General features: G+C 40.4%; 2 protein-coding genes across 2 annotated transcripts in view; one reads left to right on the forward strand and one right to left on the reverse strand.

Moving 5' to 3' along the window:
• The first annotated feature begins 2,325 nt into the window (after nt 1-2,325).
• On the forward strand, nt 2,326-16,471 carry gprc5ba (G protein-coupled receptor, class C, group 5, member Ba). The gene is made up of 4 exons (XM_068003194.1): nt 2,326-2,578; nt 11,248-12,275; nt 12,787-12,896; nt 14,683-16,471. Exons 2-4 carry the CDS (start codon nt 11,264-11,266, stop codon nt 14,725-14,727), a joined length of 1,167 nt encoding a protein of 388 aa, XP_067859295.1. The 5' UTR covers nt 2,326-2,578; nt 11,248-11,263; the 3' UTR covers nt 14,728-16,471.
• The window catches only part of iqck (IQ motif containing K), a 128,135-nt gene continuing 122,910 nt past the window's right edge, over nt 16,104-21,328 (reverse strand). The window contains exon 9 of the mRNA XM_068003196.1: nt 16,104-16,388. Within this exon, the coding sequence (XP_067859297.1) occupies nt 16,267-16,388 (122 nt within the window). The 3' untranslated portion in view covers nt 16,104-16,266. The remainder of the gene's footprint in view (nt 16,389-21,328) is intronic.

Here is a 21,328-nt window from a genome sequence, read left to right on the forward strand (position 1 = left end):
GCAACCATTGAGTTATTTTTGAAGTGCAATCATTTTTGTTATTTACGCAAACGCAGCAGTCAATTTGCACATAGCAAAATCCCACAAACAACAAATTAGATTACTAATGATGTAGTTGAGGGAGGAATGTTAGCCAAAACATCCTGCTCTTCTTTAAATAGTGCTATGGGACCTTTTACATCCATCTGAACCACTGAAATGAGCAGACAAAACCTCAGTTTCATCAGATGAAGGAAATCTGGCAATGCAGCCTCAGTATTACATTAAATGCCAGCATCGATTAGATGTTCAAATCCTGATGTGGGGCCTGACCTACAAGCTTCTGACACAGAGGTAAGAATGTTACCAACTAAGTCAAGCTGACACGACCAATGCTAGATACCATTTTCACATTACAGTTTCTGGATAAACATATTAACCATAAGACATATAATAACCTCCTAGCAGACTAACTTTAATAGCTGACATCATGAAAAACATTCAAAATGCCTTTAAAAGATACCTATTTAAGAAATAGACCATTGCAATTGTGGTCATAAGTCAGGACAGTATTTTATAATCTGCATCACTGAGCAATTCTTTTCTTATTTGAAATGCAGTAACTTTTTGTTACCTCATAGTAAAACGTCTAAGAATTAAAGGTAACTAGGATAGCGTTTGCTAAAGCACTAATAGACTGCATCACAGAGTGGTAAACAGAGGGATTCACGCCTGCAGTTGTTACAATGAATTTTCAATTTTAGCTGGGAAAGCAATTCATAATAGAAGAAGGAAAATCAGAGTGTTTATCCCTACTAGACTGCTCCAATCTGGCAGGCAAGGGCCTGGTGGCTGATGATGTGGCCAGTCTCTCAGTCAGGAAATGGTATGTAGCACACAAGGACTTAAAAGGGCATCCTTTTTAACGGGCAAAAAAAAATTAATCAATTTTAGAATGTAAATGTCATTGCAGAAGCTGCCTCTCTAATTGGTTGGATAGATGATGGTAAACATGAATAAATATTTGTCCTATGGAGGTAATACTGCAAGAGCTGACATATTAATACTTCAGTAATAAAATATTATTGAGCCAATAGCTATTTTCTCTTTATCTGCTTGTCTCTTTGTCTTTACTCTGATTTATTAATTACATTTTTCTTAGTTATCACTATTCATCATGCTCTAGGAGGCAAATTAATTACCACGAAATAGATCAATGAATGTCCGAACACGAAATATGCTATAAGGAATGTGAACGATCCAAAAAAAACATTACATTAAAACTACAAAAATGGCTTGCTTAAATAATATATTAGCATCTTAAACAAAAGAATCTTATTTTTAATGGCAGTTTTGAAGGAGGAACACCAGGGGGCAGCATTGTTTGACTACGCTTGCTGCAGTGCAGATTTTACATAAAATAATGAAAGGCATTTGATCTCCATGGACTTGAGTTGTAATAAAATGTATCATAAACAAAAATTTTATTAAGAAAAATGGAGCCCAGTTTTTAATCATCTTGCGCAGTTTTGGAATATGAGCGGTTCGCTGCCTTTAAACGTTGGTTCTGGGTTTAATCATTAAAAATAATATAGACTTGTTCACAAGACAAATGCAATCACTTTCCTGATAATGAACACAAGGTCTGTGGACACCTTAGGACGGTAATAGCATTTTGGAAATGTAAAATAAAAGCACGAATCCTTCTTTGTCATTTCTGAATGTATGCTGTAAATATATTGGCACCATTCTTGCAGTTCTTTGTTCGCGTTGGTTTAGAGCAGAGCGCTAAACGACGGTACAACCCCATCGTTTTAGTGTGCAATAGTTTTAGAACCATTGCGAGTGAGGTTTTGATTTTGATTTTTGATTTAAGAGGTGCCCTGCTCAGCTGGTCCCTACAGAACCGAAATTAAAACAAATCGCCGATCGTGGCTTTGTAAGGTCGGTGACACGGAATTCGGGGCAACCCGACTGTTTGAAGTAGTTTGACGATAAACACAAATGGGTGACATTGGTGGGAATCGTGGAAACGAATCGTGGAAAAGTTTTGGCAAGGAGACCAATTGCCAGACGTCCTAAGTCCGTTACATTGTAACCTTACATTTACACGTTACATTGTCATGTAGCAGCTCAAACTTTTTGTTACACACACAGACCCCTTTGCAATTAGAAAACGGATTCAAGAAAATGTTTTTAATGTTGTTCGGCAGCCATTTCTCCTCGGATTGAAGTTAGTTCCTTGCTCCAGTTGGACGATCCTGGTGCAGGACGTGCGATTTGTCAATTTCACATGGCAATGTCATTTGACGTCAGGAGTGAAATTGCAAGCGAGCCTGGGCGAGGGCTGATTGTATTAGCGGACTGGAGGGGGGACAGTCCAGTCCAGTCCAGTCTCAGCTCCGGCAGGCCGGCGTGTAAACCGCACGTTGGCTACAACCATTCGGCCCAGCCCCGCATGACCCAGCTTCGGGTTGTTCGCAGTCACACATCTGAGGAATCCAGACCGCACCATCGTGCGGTGCAAGTCAACCTACTTTTATTCAATCTCTGCACCGCATTTTAGCTCGGAGTTCAAGTGAAATCTGGATTGCTCGAGGTGCGTTCTTGTTTTGCTGGCAAATTGGGTTGTTCTCTTGTTATTTTGCATTTGAAACTATTTTGAAAGTAACTATTAACCCAATAGTGTAGGGGCTTTTTTTTTTGCATCGAAGACCGACGTGTGCGCACTTACAAACTGTAGGTGTTCGCTGTAGAAATTGAAGGTTTTCTAATGTTTTTTTGTGCAGAACTGTGAAATGTAAAATGTTGAATTAATATTAATCTGAGAAATTACATTAGAAACGTTATCATTTCCACCGGGATTCCATTTATCGACAACGCAAATAACATGTTAAAAGGTATTCAGTGAAAGTAATCGGAGTAAATGTTTGTAAAGGCTATTTTCGTAGGTTTTTGTTTTATTTTCACATGTTTGCAATTTTCATGCGCGGCATTTCACCGATTTACCATTTTCACAATGGCCCCTTGGTGTTGAATAGCGAAGGGCGATGTTGAGTAAAATCGAAACCATTTGACCTAAAATTACTAACGTAGAATGGGGGGGGGGGGAAAACACAATTCCATCAACACACGAAATGATTCAGTGTTAGTGGAATGAGTCGTGTAATTGTACAGGTGCAGTTTGCCATCAAGCAAGAATGGAGGCAACAAAACGTGCGTTTCGTGTGTGTATCTGGATCAGGTTCAATGTTTTTGCACGGCGTGCGATCACACATGCAGCAGCGACATGAGCCTTTTAATTAGGGTCACGCAAATCACTTGATCATACATGTGGATTCTGTTCCTCTGCCAACGGCACATAAGGCGCTGATGGCTCCATGAGGTTTGAACTGGACGTATGTCTGTGGGATAAGATTTCCCCTTTGAAATATGTGCGCTGCTGTCTATTCAGCAGTAGGTGTCATTTAGCATCTTGCATTATGCCAAGGGAATGAGATGGCTCATTGTTAAGATATTTTGATCGGGCTTTCAGCTGTCGGTGCTAATTTTACACAGGGTGGTTTATACCGGTGTGACATTGCATATATATCTAGCTGGTAACGATTTCTAGGCTCAATTTTGGATTGAAATGTTTTTACTGGGAAATAATCAGAATGATGGGCGCTCGTTCAATTTATTTTTTATGGATTCCCTTTTTAAAAAAAACATTTACGAGCATTCGTTCAAGATATTAATACCACCTTTAGTTAAATTTTAATTGTTTAAATCTTTAGTTTTCGCATTTCCAATACTGTAATGCAGAAAAATGGCGTTAAATATGTTAATATATTCCATTAGCCTGCAGTTATTTATGATTAGTGTCTCATGTAGTCATTTTTTTAACCCTTTGACTCTGAGTTTTCATAGAATCTTACAACACAGGAGGCCATTCGGCCCATCGTGCCTGTGGCGGCTCTTTGAAAGAGCTAGCCAATTAGTCCCATACTCTTGCTCTTTCCCCATAACTCTGCATTTTTTTCCTTTTCAAGTATTTATCCAATTCCCTTTTTGAAAGTTACTATTGAATCTGCTCCCACCACCCTTTCAGGAGCACTCCAGATCATCATAACTGCATTTTAAGCTAGTTCTTTACTATATGTTAGGGCAACTTCAACCTAGTTCCAAAAGAACGAGGGCCCATAGACCAAACTATATATAATTTGAGACAAATTGACAATCCCACTCATTTGGTAAGGAAGACTTGTGTAAGAACTGGAATTGTCTCAGTGATAAGGTGCTGTTCTGAAGTTGAAGTTAAAACACAAGGGCTGACGTTTCTGGGAGGGGGGAAGGATCTGAGAAAAAATTCTTTTATTGTTTTCATTTCTAGGAATAACCACTTCAGCAGCAAAATGCCCCTGTGGCATCCCAAATATCCATTGAGAAAAGCAATTGTTTGGTTGCTACTTTTTCACCCCCTTCCCCATCAGGATGTACCTGATCGTTAACATGTCTTTAAGCAGCTAACGAGCCACTTACCCCTCCCCCCATAAATTGGAAAAACCCAAGGATCCAGCTGTGAAGTGCATAGTTCCTGATATGAATGTGTCAATGGCATGACTGGACAGCCTAATTTAGTGACAAAGGTCTTCTAGTGCTGGTAAGCACAATAAAAGGCCCAATGTGAGTAGTGTCAGCCCTGGCTTTGTGGTAGTGCTCTCACCTGAGTCCAAAGGTTATAGATTCTAGCCCACTCCAAAGACATGAGCATTTAATCCTGGTTGATGTCACAAAGACCACCTACTTCCACCTCCATAATATCACCCAACTCCACACTTGCCTCAACCCATCTGCTGCTGAAACCCTCATCCATGCCTTTGTTACCTCCATGCTCGACTATTCCAATAGTTCATCCAAAACTCTGCTGCCCGTCTCCTAACTCACACTAAGTGCTGCTCACCCTTGATCACCCCTGTGCTCGCTGACCTACATTGGCTCCCAGTCCTAGAATGCCTCAATTTTAAAAATTCTCATTCTTGTTTTCAAACCTCTCTGTGGCTTCGCCTCTCCTTATCTCTGTAACCTCCTCCCTCCCTCTGAAAACTCTGCGTTCCTCCAACTCTGGCCTCTTGTGCAACCCCCACTACTGGTGGCCGTGCCTTTGGCCTTTAGGCCCTTGGCTCTGGAATTTCCTCCCTAACCCTCTTCGCCTCATCTCTTCTCTCCTTTTAAGACACTGCTTAAAACCTACTTCTTTGACCTCCTGCTTTGGGTCTGTGTCAATTATTTTTTCTGATTATGCTCCTGTGAAGTGCCTTGGGACATTTTTATTACATTAAAGTGCCTTGGGATGTTTTACTACATTAAAGACACTATCTAAATGCAGGTGGTTGTTGTTTGAGGCACTATATAAATGCAAGTTGTTGATATCTGCTCCTTGAGTAATACATTGAATATGAGATCCCATGGCACAACTTGAAGAGCAGTGGAGTACTCCCAGTGCCTTAGTCAACATATCTCCTTTGACTAAAAGAGATTATCTGGTTGTTTATCTCAGTGCTGTTTGTGGGACCTTGTGCACAAGTTGGCTGTTGCATTTGCCTATGTTACTTCAAAAAGTACCTAATTGGCTATGAAGCACTTTGGGACGTCATGAGGATATGAAAGATGCCATCTAAATTCATATTTTGGATGGGGAGAAGGGGGGGTGTTGGTTAAAGCCACTGCTCCCCCAGCTCACCAAGGATGAAGCATAGTAATTGGAGCACTATCTCCATGGTTCTGAGGACCTGGCAGATGTAAATAGTAACACCAGTCGCAGCTCCAATGGGTCACAGGCACGGGAGAAGCATTTCCCCAGGAGCCTGCTATTACAATGTAAGTTGAGGTAAAACTTCCAAGATGCATTTGCAGTCAGCTTTAATGCCATTGGAGAAAGGATACAGGCAACCCTGATGGTGTGTTGCTGAATGGACCTGGCAGAGATACAGAATCTACACGTATGTTTGGGATTCTGAAGCCTTATAGATGCCAACCATGCTATGGTCATGCAGATAAGTGGGTATCAAGGTGCCCTCAACCAGTGGGGTACATGTAGCATAAGTACACATGCCAGTTCTATGCCATTAAGTAGCCCTGCACAAGTGACAATAGGTCTTGGCTCAAAGTACTGAACCCACAGCGAGCACCAGGAACCTCTGGCATGATGCAGGTCCATACAGGGTAGTACATGACTTTCTGTATTACCAACTGCAGAGCAGCAGGCAATCAATCAATACTACTCTTCAATTTGGAGAAGGGCTTGGGGCACATTCAAAACAGATGTTCGTGACAAATTAGCTGTAAATGCAGAATCAAAACCCGTTAACTGGTGTACACTGCTGGTGCTGCACAAAATAAGTTTGATATAATTTAGTCTACTGTTCCTTCATTGTTCAGAAAATAAAGCATCTGCAAAACAAACAACTGCATACACAGCATTAACTAAATGGGGATAGTAAATACAAGTTCCATTTAGTTGTAGCACAGAGTGGAAGAACTGGGTAATGAGACTGTTGTGCATCTGCTTCCCTGTCTACAGTGGCTGGTCTGGTGTTGTACACTATCCTTTCCACTAGTCTTCATGGCTTGTAGCTGCTATTCCTCTAGGTGCATGGTGAGGTCTCTGACCATAACATTGCACAGATTTCCACTTTTTTTTTTAGATCTTCTCGGTGACCTATTGTAAAGTATTATCATCAGTCCCCTCTCCAGGCCATTCCTGCTTTACAGCCCCAGATGTTTTAAAAATTAATTCTCGGGATGTGGGCATTGCTGGCAAGGCCGACATTTATTGCCCATCCCTTGTTGCCTTTGAGAAGGTGATGGTGGGCCACCTTCTTGAACCGCTGCAGTCCATGTGGTGAAGGTGCACCCACAATGCTGTTGGGTAGGGAGTTCCAGGATTTTGACCCAGCGATGATCAAGGAACAGCGATTATATGTCTAAGTCAGCGTGGTGTGTGACTTGGATGGGAACTTAGAGGTGATAGTGTTCCCAACAGATATCTGTTCAATGCCTAGTAGTATCTGTTCTCTACTAGGTAACGGGAGTTGTACAGAGAAATCAGCCTAATACCTAGCTTATCCCTCCAAGGAGCCAGATATCCATCCTTCCATCTGTTTCAAAAGCTATGTCATGTTTGATTCTCTGATTAAAAGCTTTGTGCACACCCCATGTATCTTTTTCACTGGAATTATGCATCATTTCTTAGTGTTTGCATATTATTTATATGTGGTTTGAATGTTAGTCTTCACTATTTGGGTATGCTCTATGTCGGTGAGTACCTGAATGGCTATATTTATAGTCAGTGATGCCTGATTAGTTGGGGAAGCCAGCAATTTTTTTTCAACATGCCATTACTGCTTCTGGCACTCCTTGAGATGTATGTAGCAATACAGAATTCAGTAACATCTTGATAGAATGGTATACAGCAATAGTAAATGAAGTTGAGGTACAGATCAGCCAGGATCTAATTGAATGGCAGAACTGGCTTGAGGGGCTTAATAGCCTACTCCTGTTCTATGTTCCTAAAGCAGTTGACTTGAGATGTCCCATGTGTCACAAAGATTGAAGGCAATGACTTTCACTACCACTTGTAATACTGTGTGGATGGTTGACTGTCCCTGTGTTATGGACCAGATGGCACAGCTTCTCTCTTGAGCTTGAGTTTTTTCAGCCATTGCTTCTCAGACGTGGCCAGTTAGCTGATTCTATTGACATATTCATTATCTAGAATAGTGCAAGTTGTGAGTCGAGACTCCAATGGCCTGTTCTCCTGGACCTCCCTCTAATATGTTGCAACCCCCCTGCCCCCCCCCCCCCCCCATAGGAACAGAAATAGGCCATTCAGTCCCTCAAGCCTGTTCTGCCATTCAATTAGATCATGGCTGATCTGTATCAACTCTCTCTACTCGCATTGGTTCCAGGACGCTTAATACTGTTGGCTAAAAAAAAATCTATCCGTCTCAGTTTTGAAATTTTGAATTAACCTAGCTTAACAGCTTTGTGAGGGAGCGTTCCAGATTTTCACTTTGTGTGAAGTGAATGGCCTAGCTCTAATTTTAGCACCCTTGTCCTGGACTTCCCCACCAGTGGAAATAGTTTCTCTCTATCTACCCTATCAACTCCTTTAATCATCTTAAACACCTCAAATAGATCACCCCTTAATCTTCTAAACTTCAGGGAATACAAGCCCAGTCAATGCAACCTGTCCTCATAATTTAACCCTTTTAGCTCAGGTATGATTCTGGTGAATCTGCGTTGTACAATCTCCAAGGCCAATATTACATAGAATTTAAAGCACAGAAACAGGCCATTCAGCCCAACTGGTCTGTGCTGGAGTTTATGCTCCACACAAGCCCCCTCCCACCCTACTTCATCTAATCCTATCAGCGTATCCTTCTAGTCCATTCTCCCTCATGTAGTTATCTAGCTTCCCCTTAAATGCATCTTTGCTATTCACCTCAACTACTCGACTGATAGCAAGTTCCACATTCTGACCATTCTCTGGTTATTAGTGACTATCTTCTATTTATGACCACTAGTTTTGCTCTTGCCCCCACAAATGGAAACATCTTCTCTACATCTATCCTATAAAACCTCTTCATAATTTTAAAGACCTCTATTAGGTCACCCATCAGCCTTTTCTTTTCCAGAGAAAAAAGCCCTCCTGAGGTATAGTGCCCAGAACTGAACACTAAATGAGGTCTAACCAGAGCTTTATATAACTTCCACTCCTTTTATATTGCAGCCCCCTTGAGATAAAGGCCAACTTTCCATTTGTCTTTTTAATTATTTTTTGTACCTGTCCACTGGCTTTGTGATTTCTGTCTTTTTTTAAATGCTGTAGTGTTGAGTATTGTTACTGCTGTCCTGCTACTTGGAGCCTGTTGACTTAATTTTCCTCACTGATGCCAGGGATGACCTGGAGTTTTAAAAATTTCCCGTTTTCTGTGCTTTCACAAGTACAGAATGCCACGAGTTCTGAGGCTTTCAGCATAACCTTTAATAAGCTGTAGATTAGCCCTTTTTACTTTTTTTTCCTGCTATTTTTTTTGAAGGCTACAAATATTCAGAGCAGGCCTAAATGCACATTCTTGAAAATTGGACATGCAAACAAAACTGGGGCTTGGACGGAATAGAATTATGGCATATACATCTGAAATATTGGATTTCAGTGTTGGGGAAAATAAAACCACACACAGCCAAAAAGACTGTAGAGTGGGTTTAATTAGTTTTCAATTACAATAGATTGTTGATTTTGGGGTCACTATAATAGTATGTACTGAAAGTGATTACGTAACCACCTGATGATACTTGACAACTACCTGTAGAACAAGCATTCAGTTTACAGAACTTGCCCTTTTTAACAAGGAGCTCATCTTTTCATCATCCTATTTCTATTATAAACATTTTGCAGAGTACTTTCAAATAAATGCATGCATGTATGTTAGGTTCCACGAAATGTTTGTGTTTCAGTTACTAACCTTGGAAACCAGTGTATGTGATAAGTTAATTATAGGCTTTCAGCTTCAGTGCTGCCTTATATTGGTGAAGAGGCTTTTGTACTCTTTGTATTCTCAAAAACAAATTGCGCTCTTGTCATTTAAATTGTGGTTCTAGAGCTACCACAAAAGTTAATCTTCAAGTATTGAACCTCACCTTTATTGAAAATTATTTTACATAACCATCAGTGCTTCGGATCAGATGCACAATCATTGCTATATTTATATACCTCTAAAATCCCTACACTGTGGAATACAAAACTTCAATCTGATCCATGTAGTTATTCCAATAATAGAACTAGTCGTGCAAGCCTGACTGTCGGAACAACTTTGGTGAGAGTATTTCCCCCTCACCCTTTTTTCTTTCTTTCCTCCTTTTCTCCGTTCTGCTCCTGTTGGGCTACAATAATACAGATGCTTGCAAGCCTTTTCCAGGTCTGTGTGGTTCAGTACCACACCGTGTCCTACATTTGTATCGCATCAAATTTTGAAATCCTGAGATTTTTAAGAAACTTGCAGTGCAAATATTTAGAAATAATTGAAGCAGATTTATGAAGACCATTTTGTGCAATAAAGAATTGCAAGTCTGAAAGATTTTGCAACTAAACAACTACCTTATTTATTGTTAAATGCTTGATTCTCCAAGTATCTCTGATGTAATTACAGTAATTTGCAAATAGCTTTATTTGTTTAAGTTGCAGTCTTTTCCACTTCTGATCAACTTGCTCATTTATGCAGAACTAAAGTGATAAAAAGATAAATTGCTTCCTCTGCAATAGAGGAAACAATTCATTTCAATATTGGTTTAGATTAATCTATTGTGAAATGTTAGCAATTGCAGAAAGTACCTTTCCAGTTGAAATGTGAATTAGCAGACACAAGACTTAGTTCCATAGGACATTGTGGGCAGATTTTCCTCCTCTTGGATCTTAAAGGATCGCCTGAGAGGAAAGTTGGTTGGCAGGATCTCTCCCCTGTAATGGAGGCTGCCTGAGTTTCTGCCCATTGAATGAGCAGAACATCAGGTGAGCTCTATTACGGGTGTGCGCATAACTTTCCTCTCTGCGTTCTGCCCAGCTGGTCTTTTACACCCAAGCATAAAGAGAGGAAAATCTACTCTTAAGTCCACCTCTTTTTGATCAATTGGAAGCAGCAGTTTCATTGATGGGAAATTTACATTTTTTTGTGTGCAACATACTTTGTGTACATAAGACTTGATATTGTAGCCAGGTTCCATGCTTTTTGTACAAATTTAATGTTCAATTATAGTCACTTAATACAAAATGTTTTTTTTAAACTTAAATAGAACATTGTTCAAGTAGAGGTTCCTACCTCTCATTTTAAAATGTCTATTGCTCCCTCCTTTCTGTTTTAGCACTCAAACTGACTACTCACAGTTCTACAAGCTGTCACTATAAAATTAAAATTAATCTCCAACTGAACATATTAGCCTCAATGTGTAGCTTTCAGTATAACTAATTGCATTCCCACAAAATAAATGAGTTGAGAATTGTTCCAGTGAGTATTGTTTAGAATGCCTTTGTTTGAATCTGTTTCTATAACTAAGGAATAGCAGTGTTGTCTAATTCAATTGTTAGCCTTGTCACAAATAATGCACACTGTACAAACCAGCAAAACCTTACATTTGAAGCTTTCACCAGATGATAAAAGAAAATACTGTGCAATGCAGTCATGCCTAGAATTGATTTGTGTGTTTTTTTCCCCCCTATTTCTTTTCCAGCATTTACTTAGGCAGAATGAAAACACTTTCGGCTGCTTCATTCATTCTTCTCTCTGTGATTAATTATGGATCTTCTCAGAATTCGAGCAATCCTATTCCAGACAGAGGCTGCGGATTAAACCTCCTTCCTCACTACCTGAACCTGTGCAGTCTGGATGTAATCTGGGGAATAGTTGTGGAGGCAGTGGCGGGTGCAGGAGTGCTAACTGCATTCTTATTGATGCTAATTCTTCTGGTGAAGTTACCGTTCATTAAAGACAAAGAAAAGAAGAGTCCTTTGGGAATCCAGTTCCTGTTCTTGTTTGGCACGCTGGGGTTGTTTGGACTGTCTTTTGCATTTATTATACCAGAAGATGAAAGAACATGTCCCACAAGAAGATTCTTATGGGGAGTTCTGTTTGCGCTTTGCTTTTCATGTTTGCTGGCGCAGGCATGGAGACTACGTCAGCTAGTTCAGCATGGCAAAGGCCCATCTGGATGGCTGTTGGCTGGCATTGCAATCTGTCTCATGCTAGTTCAAGTTATAATTGCAGTGGAATGGTTGATCCTAACTATTGTCAGAGATCAAAAATCTGCTTGCAAATACGAGCAGATGGACTTTGTCATGGCTTCGATTTATGTTATGTTCCTGATGGCTGTTACCTTTTTGCTTTCCTTCCTGACCTTGTGTGGAAAGTTCAAGAAATGGAAGAAGAGTGGAGCCTGTATTATTGTAACCATGCTCTTTTCCATCTTGATTTGGGTTGCATGGATTGCCATGTACCTATATGGCAACGGAGAACTGAAAAAACGACCTCTGTGGGATGACCCTGCCCTCTCCATTGCGCTAGTTTCTAATGGATGGGTGTTTCTTATTTTTCACGCTATCCCAGAAGTCCACTGTTCAATTATCCCATCGAAACAAAACACACCAGATTACTTTGATGCAGTTCAGCCAAGAATACGTGAGACTAACTTTGAAGAAGAATTGCAACTTCCACGTACTTATATGGAAAATAAGGCTTTCTCTTTAGATGAATCTGGGGCAGGTAAGCACAAACTTTGGTACTTATACCAATGTTTGATTCAATGATAAACATTGTTAAGCTCTAGTTTGTTCTTGCAGTATTATTTGCCTCCTATTCTTTCCTCCACCGCTCTTCCCCAGCCAAAAGGAAATGCATGGTTTGCTATGTAACACATACAGATAATAGGAGCTAACTCAGTCCATTATTACTGCAAAAAATTAAATGGTCTGGGTACTATTGATAGCCTTTTAAAAGTAGTAGCTAGAAAGGACAGTATAGGCTTATTAACCAGCAAATATTTTCAGTCCTGTTAAAATCTTAATCAATATAGGCCAACATATTTGGTTCCTATTGATTCAATGGAGCTTTGGCTAGAAAGATTTTTCCGTTATACTTTTTTCTACTTGTACTTAAATGCATAAGACAAAGAAAATAGAAATGCTCAAGCTTGAAACTTGGTTGTATTATTGTTCTGCTGATTTTATGTTACTGTGCCAACTTTTCTCACTTTTTCCACCCCCCCGCCCCATAGCCTATAAATCTGGATTTCGCAATGGGAGTCTGGGACATAGACCCAACATTCAACTTCGGAGCAATGTTTACCAACCCACTGAAATGGCAGTTGTACTTAATGGTGGAAATGTAAGTTTAAAAGAATCAATTTGTTGAACCTTTGAATTTTACACTTTCTCCTGCAGTATTTTGACTCCTGTTGGAAAATTTGGTGTTTTAACTTTTTTTAAAAAATTCAAAATGCTGTAGAGGCAAAAGTGGATAAATTTAACAAGTTTATAAGTTGATATAAAAGCATATTGACAGTATTCATCTTTTGAAGTTAAGTAGATTGCTACAAAAGTATTTTTGTAATTCTAATATTTGGGTAAAAGCACATTCTTTAAAAGAAAAACTAACTCTTTTTGAAATAGTTTACACTATTTCTTTATATAATGTGTAATATAATTATAAACTTTTTTATGGCAGCTATAATATAATCAGATTTGGCAGATATTGTTAGCTTTTTAAATCCTGATGTCCTTCAATGGATGGATGGATCATTTGAGCCTTCATCAGAGAGAGTTAAAATAAGCAACTATTTTACAGGCATTCACATTACTATCTATATAAAGTCTCTGGCCTTAAATGCTTCATCTTCCCGAGCTGCGACAGTGTGTGTGGAATCTTGATGTCCTACTCTACCCCGAGCTCAGCTTCCTTGCCCACACCTAATATTTTTTGTATAGATAAAATTGACAACTCAATTTTTTGAAAAATTTTTTTTATTAGGCATGCCCATAGAGAAAATGCTTGACTTCTAAAGACCATGGGTGATTTACTCACAATCGAATTGAACTTCTTTGCCATTAAGAATCTTTCTTTTTTTCTTTAAATGATTCTCATCCAAGAGGGTAAACTGACTAAACTTACCAAAACTAGTAAATTAATTTGTTAGGCAGTTTGAAAACTAAAAGGGCAATTTTTCAATTGTGAAATGCAGGCTGTTTGTATTCTGTATGGAATGGTTTATAGTTACTTTTCAGTACAGTAGTCATAAAGGTTGCTTTTTAGGAGTGGATAAGAACATAATAAATAAGAGCAGGAGTAGGCCTTATGGCCCCTTTAGCCTGCTCAGCCATTCAATAAGATCATGGCTGATCATCTACCTTAACTCCACTTTCCCATCCAATCCCCATATCCCTTGCTTCCCTTAGAGTCCAAAAATCTATCAATCTCAGTCTTGAATATACTCCACGACTGAGCATCCACAGCCCTCTGGGGTAGAGAATTCCAAAGATTCACAACCCTCTGCGTGAAGAAATTCCTCCTTATCTCAGTCCTAAATGGCCGACCCCTTATCCTGAGATTATGCCCCCTAGTTCTAGACTCTCCTGCCAGGGGAAAACGCCTCTCAGCATTTATCCTGTCAAGCCCTCTCAGAATCTTGTACGTTTCAATGAGATCACCTCTCATTCTTCTAAATTCCAGAGAATATAGGTCTGTTCTGCTCAATCTGTCCTCATAGGACAACCCTCATCCCAGGAATCAATCTAGTGAACCTTTGTTGCACCGCCTCTAAGGCTAGTATATCCTTCCTTAGGTAATGAGACCAAAACTCTACAGTGATGTTTTCCCTTTCACATGTACATAATAAATATAGTATGTTTCAATATTTGTTTGTAGATACTATCTTTAACCACATTTGTGCAACTGTTTGATTCTATTCACTCTACTGCCAATTAAACTACCTTTTTATTAAAAATATTGAGTGCAAAAATATCATTTAATGCTAAAATTTAGGTTTGCAACCATCTGTTGCACACTCGTAACTATCATTTGGATACAAGAATTACTACCATTTTAAAAAAAAATTGGGATCACTTACCAAAATTAACTTCAGACTAGTACCTATCATTTTTCACTTATTTTTCAGATCCCGTCTGCTCCTCCAAGTTATGCAGGAAGACACCTTTGGTGAAGGCTAAACTGTTTAAGTCATAAGTAAATTCCAGCAGATCAATGGACATAAATCAATACAAGTGATGAAGCTCGTGGTAATAACACAAGTTGGAGCTGTTTGAAGCCCAATTAAATGGGAATTTATTCTAAACTGATAACTTTTTATAGGATGTACATACAGTGAAGCTTGTAGGGTGTATATACAAAGTACTTTTTTTTTAAAGCCACAAGTCTTTAGATGAAAGCAGTGCCAGAACAATACTGAAGAGAACTTTTGTGGCCCTGGAGCATTTTTGTGTTTATGTACATATAGGGATTGCATTACATTTAATAAATTATGGCAATGTGTAACTTTCAATATTGCTTCATTTCTGCAAAACCAATATCTAGTAGATATTTCATTGAAACTCCCTGGAGGAGATGGGGATAACTTGTTTATCTTTGATATGGTTTTAGTGCAGAGCCAGCAATGTATGTAATTAGTGGAGAAGAGTTAATTGCAACAGAGCAGTAACGTTGGTATTTTTATTTGTTTGGGGCATTCCATATAATCCAACAGAAAAGCTGTGATGTAAATTGGTGTGGCAATCTACTGTTCTTTCAAGTGTAGTTTGTTCTAGACATGACAAGTCATTTTTTCTTTTGCAATGAAGATTCAGTCTGTGGTGCATGTGTACTGTATACTGAAAGCAAGTGAGATGAAAGTTTTAATAATTAAAACATTAGTATGCTTTGTATGCAATAAGTTTTGTTAATGTCATACTTGTAGTTAAAATAGTAGAACAAAAGATTGCTAGTAAGGTGCAGATTTTTTGAGCTTCTATAAACCTCATCCTCAATTACCACATTTTATCCACCTTTTAAAAACTTTACTTTTGTAAAAAGTCAACATGACAAAAACCTTGTATAACTACAAGTTGAAGTTCTAATCGGCTCATCAAATTACAAAACCACTTTTTTGTGTATACTGTAAATTTCAAAAAATTCTAAGACTGCACAGTGCCTGTGGCTTTAAACTCCTTGATTGGAAGTACATTGCTCTGTTACAGCTTAATAGATATGATTCACAGAAACCAAGTATTTTTTGTAGTCTGCTCTTTCACATTAATGCTACAAAGCCTGATATTTTAGCACAATGCCTGACTTTGGTACAGCTGCAGATTTTATTTATAACTAAACTACTGCTCAATCTTTTGACAAGTCTATTAAACATTATGCTTTTTCTAAAACCAATTCCATGAAATGTTTGCGCATACGCACCGTGTTTTTACAGGGGTATCTAATGAAGACAATCAATCTGTGCAAATTCTGGATTTTGTATATATAGGTGTGTGTGCGTGTGTGTGCGTATGTGTGTATATGTAAAATAGACACACGTCACATGTTGACAGAATATAAAGCATGTGCAAAAGTTTTATTTTCAAAATGCTATTAAAATAAATAACATTACTATATTTACTTAGTGTCAAATCTCCTATTCTTGATTTGAAATGCAGAACAAAATTTAATAGACTGCTAATAGTATTTTAATTGGAGAACAAAAGACAATTGAGCACCATTAATCACAAGCTTCTCTGATGCTCAGAATTTTATCATGTGGGGTGGGTGACAACACTTTAATAGACACTTCTTCAGAAGGGCTGGGTATGGACTCTTCAACGTCCTCCATGTTCTGTCCAACTATATATTTAAAAAAAAAGAAAATGGATCAGTTATATGACCAAATGTTAATTTCTGTGGAATAAAGTTTTATCAAATATTGACTTGTTAGTAAAGATTATGGTTTCCGCATTTGTTTAACGTTTTCCATTGTGAGTACAAGGATAAGAGAAAACATTTCCACTACTTTAGTTGCAAGTTTAAATCCTGAAACCGATCACCATTCCACCTAGCTGATTTCAGAACTTCTTATTTGGAGCACAAGGAGAGTGCAGCAAACTGCATGTCCATCTTGAAGTGTACCTTATTTATAGGTAAATGGCTGCAGCTGTATTTTTGCTCAAGCTGAAACTCTAAAACTTCCCTCGATTATACAATGTGGTGCTCAGGCCTACATAAATGATGAGAACGAGTGGTTGGTTTCTACCATGACTGCTTTGCTCTATCAGGTTGGAAGCATTGTTTGAGCTGAAATAAATAAAATTTGGATCAAATATATTCTCTCTTTATATTGAAAAACTGCTGGGACACACTTAAGAGTAAGTGCTTGACCTTCTCATCTGAATCTTCCACTACCACACTTGCATGCCAGATGTAACGGCTATGGTATAACATATAGGTTATTAAAATTGTAGTGAGTTATGAGATAGCAATTCCAGAAAGTAGTTTGAATGTGTGAAACTCAAATGTTTTATGCATGTCCATAAATCTTGAATTACTGCCTTAAATGTATTACTTTTACACAAGCTTAAATTTGTGCATCATGAAGTAGTACAAGGCTTTTGAGCTGTGGATTACTTAACAAAAATTAACTAATTGTATTAATGTTCTCCAATTTTAGCATTCTGCATATAAGCTATTAATGTATTACAGTAAAAAATTAAATATATACTTAATAGTTCAACATTAATTACTACACCTATCTCCTACATTAATAAACTTAATGCAAATTGGAATTACAGCTGCTGCACAGTGACCAACCCCACCCATCATTTGTTTAAACAGTGTATAGAAATCTCTGCTCAACAGTATCAATCACAGTACATATTGAAGGCCAGGGGACACTTTCACTGATAGAAGTTATTCCTGTGATCTTTGTCTTTTTTTCATCAATAGTAGGTGCTAAAATGTATATTTTCATTTTCTCATCTCAGTACATTTCAGTGATGCTACCTATCCCAAGTTACAGTAAAGATTGAGACATCAAAAAAAATCTCAATCTTGTATGTTACATTGAGTTAATCATTCTAATAGAAAGAGAAACTGTTTTGTTTGAAAGTGGAATAAGAAATTAAAATTGACATAACTCTCGCTATAAGTGCTTGAGTTCTGCTTTAGGTGTTTTATTTCTTAACCACTCACAGTAGTAAATTAATACCACAAAAGCAACTGAGCTTTAGTTTCAAAATGTAATGTGTAGAAGATGCTTACTGAAGGAGAATTGAATATTTTGTACAGGCTTTTACTAAAGGGATGATGAAGAACTTTTTTAAAAGAATGTTTGTTCAGTACATATATCAATTAATGCATTTCATTCTCCAATTAGGAATTGCATGACTCAGCAGCAAAACTTTAGCCCCACAATCAGAACTAAGTTACAACTATTACAGGTCAGCACCTTAACTCTTAGGAAGAGTCTCTTGCTCCCTATGATATACAATTGGAGTGGTGAGTGGGAATGCAAATGCATTGATCAAAATATTGTAAAGACATAGGGCTCGATGTTACCAGGCCTGCGGGTTTCCGGCGGGTTGGGTTTCGGGAGCGTGGTCAACACGCTCGGTGAAATTAGTGGGTTGCCCGCACGATCGTAGCAGGCAACACACTAATAGGAATCAATTACCTGCTCCTCCGGGGTCCACGCTGCTGGTCTGCACGTCGGGCGGGCTGTGCATGCGCAGTACGATCTGTCAGCTGGAGGCGCTCTATTTAAAGGGGCAGTCCTCCACTGACAGATGCTGCAACCAATGGAACAAATTACAGCATGGAGCAGCCCAGGGGGAAGGCTGCTCCCAGTTTAATGATGCCTCACCCCAGGTATCATCAGATGGGGTGAGGAGGAGGGGGAAGACAGATCTTCCACCCGGCGGCCGGGAGGAAGCAGCCTGCCTCTGCCACCAAGAAGGCCTGGCTCGAGGTGGCAGAGGGGGTCACCTGCGCAACCAACATATTTCCCACCTGCATACAGTGCAGGAGGTGCTGCAATGACCTCAGTAGGTCAGCCACAGTGAGAACACTAAGTCTTTCCCCTACACTCAATCTGCCACAACACTGCCCCAACCCCACATCTCCTTCGGCACCGCCAACACTACTCTGTCACATCACCCCTCATACCCACTCAAACCCCATCCTCATCTTACCTCCACCTACTCACCTCGCCAGTACTCATCCTGCCACTAACACGCGACCCAATCCTCATACAATCTCATGGCTCTATCCCATACTCACCCTCTCGTGCATCTCCCTCACGGCCAGCCTCACTCAACCTGCCACCACCTGTGCTGCAGCCACAGGGCATGCATCACATATATGCAGTACGCAGCGTAAGGCAAATGTTTTGTGAGCATGAAGGGGGTGCACAAGGGTGTCGGAGGGTTTGCCATGGGTGTTACCTATATTGAATTTCAGAGCAACAAACAGCACATTATATTGGCACCACCACTGCCATGTCTCCGCGAATCCTGTCTGTTGTGTCCAATAATGCCCGCTCCTGGGTATCACTGAGGACCCACCACTGATGCCACCCATCGTGTTACTGCAGAGTAGGTGCAGGTGGATTTGCAGGGCTCTTCCGCGCAGACGACTGAGAGACATCGGCGGTGTACCCGGCTGCACCCTGGAAGGATGCGGAGGAGAAGTTGTGGAGGGCAGTGGTGACTTTGACAGCGACAGGTAAGCAGTTGGTGCTGGGGCCAGCCAGGAGCAGCTCGGCATGAAAGAGCCTGCAGATCTGCACGACTACACGTCGAGCGAATCTGCGCCTCCGTGTGCACTGCTGCTCGGAGAGGTCCGGGGAGCTGCGCCTCGGTCTGTGGACCCTGTGGCGAGGGTAGTGCCCTCTGCGATGTGTCTCTTTGCGGTAGCCCTCCCTCCTGCTGTGCAGGTGGGCGTGCAACAACACCGTGTTGGGGGGCTCCACGTCTCTGCGGCGGACGGCGTGGACTGCGAGGCTGCTGGGGCTGGTCATGCTGTTCGTCCTCCAAGGGTGTCCACGCACCACCCATCTGGCAGGTGTTGGTCTGAGGGGTTGTGCAGGGTAGGTTGGTGGTTCCTCGGACTGGGGCTGCGGTTTCGTGTCGGTCTGTCCTCTGGCTTGGCGGGGGGGTGGTGGGGGGCAGGGGTTGCCCTATGTGATGCGATGGCCTCCTGCGTGGGTGAGGGCTCTCCCCCGTGGAGTGCACCTTGGCACCTGCCACAGGCTGCTGGCTGCAACACGCCTGGTTGGAGAGAGACTGTTTCCCCCAGTGTGTGAAACAGTCTGCGATGCAGGTAAAATCCCACACTTCCTCTTTTGACAGCTGATTCAGCTCATTAACTGACCTCAACAAGCAAGGTAAGTACTCTCAAGTGGAACCCCGCTGGCTTTAATTGCCTGCGGGATTCCCACCAGCGGGGGCTACGCACGCAGCCCCGCACGTCATCGGGGAACCCGGAAGTGGTCGGGATCGCGGCACGATCCGGTCACGTGACCGCATATCGGGATTTTCGGGGCCCCCCCGCAGGAAACCCGACCCTAAAATCGAGCCCATAGTATCATAATAGGTAGAGCAGAGGAGGCGGCCATTAGATCCATTGTGCCTGTGCCAGCTCTTTGAAAGAGCTAGCCAATTAGTCACATTCCCCTACTCTTTTCCCATGGCCTTTTAAATTGTTTCCCTTCAAGTATTTATCCAATTCCCTTTTGGAAGTTACTATTGAATCTGCTTCCACCACCCTTTCAGGCAGTGCATTCCAGATCATAACAACTTGCTGCATTTAAAAAAAAGTTTCCTCAAGTCACCTCTGGCTCTTTTGCCGATCACTCTTAAATCTGCCACTGGAAACAGTTTCTCCTTATTTACTCTATTAAAACTATTTGTGATTTTGAACACCTCTATCAAATCTCCCCTAACCTTTTCTGTTCTAAGGAGAACAACTCCAGTCTCTCCACGTAACTCAAGTCCCTCATCCCTAGCACCATTCTAGTAAATCTCTTCTCCTTCCTTCCTAAAGTGTTGTGCCCAGAATTGAATACAATACTCCAGCTGAGGCCTAACCAGTGTTTTATAAAGGTTTAGTATAACTTCCTTGCTTTTGTACTCTATGCCTCTATCAATAAAGCCCAGGATCCCATATGCTTTTTTAACAGCCTTCTCACCTTCAAAGGTTTGTGTGTGTGCACCCCCGGGTCACTCTGTTCTTGCATCCCCTTTAAAATTGTACCATTTAGTTTATATTGCCTTGCCTCATTCTTCCTACCAAAATGCATCACTTCACACTTCTGTATTAAATTTCATCTGCCATGTGTCTGCCCATTTCACCAGTCTGTCTATGTTCTCCTGAAGTCTGTTACTATCCTCCACAATGCATTTGTACTGAGCCACATGTGGCCCTAATCAGGCAGATATTGTTAAAGAGGGTGGCAATTTTCAGCACATGAACACCACCTCAATCACCATGTTTGGCAGCTGGGACTTTGCTATGTGCAAATTGATTCCTGCATTTGCCTACAAAACAAGTGACTACAGTTCAAAAGTAATTAATTGGCTGGGAAGCACTTTGGGATGTCCCAAAGACTTAAATGGCGTTATATAAACATAAGTTCTTTCACTTCCATTTCTGACACACCAGCTCAAATTTCATATTCCCAAACAGCAACAAATCCCAACTAAACAGATAAAGAACATACCAATCATGAAGTAAGGAGGAATCAAAACTACTAATGAAGTTCAAAAAAACACAGTCGAACATGGGCAGTCGGC

This window comes from Heptranchias perlo, chromosome 22, assembly GCF_035084215.1.
Source record: "Heptranchias perlo isolate sHepPer1 chromosome 22, sHepPer1.hap1, whole genome shotgun sequence".
NCBI lineage: Eukaryota > Metazoa > Chordata > Chondrichthyes > Hexanchiformes > Hexanchidae > Heptranchias > Heptranchias perlo.

Coding starts and splice junctions, on each gene's coding strand:
- gprc5ba (XM_068003194.1), top strand. CDS start 11,264: ATGAAAACACTTTCGGCTGCTTCATTCATTCTTCTCTCTGTGATTAAT. Junction 12,276..12,786: donor TTTAGATGAATCTGGGGCAG/GTAAGCACAAAC, acceptor CCCGCCCCATAG/CCTATAAATCTGGATTTCGC. Junction 12,897..14,682: donor TTGTACTTAATGGTGGAAAT/GTAAGTTTAAAA, acceptor CTTATTTTTCAG/ATCCCGTCTGCTCCTCCAAG.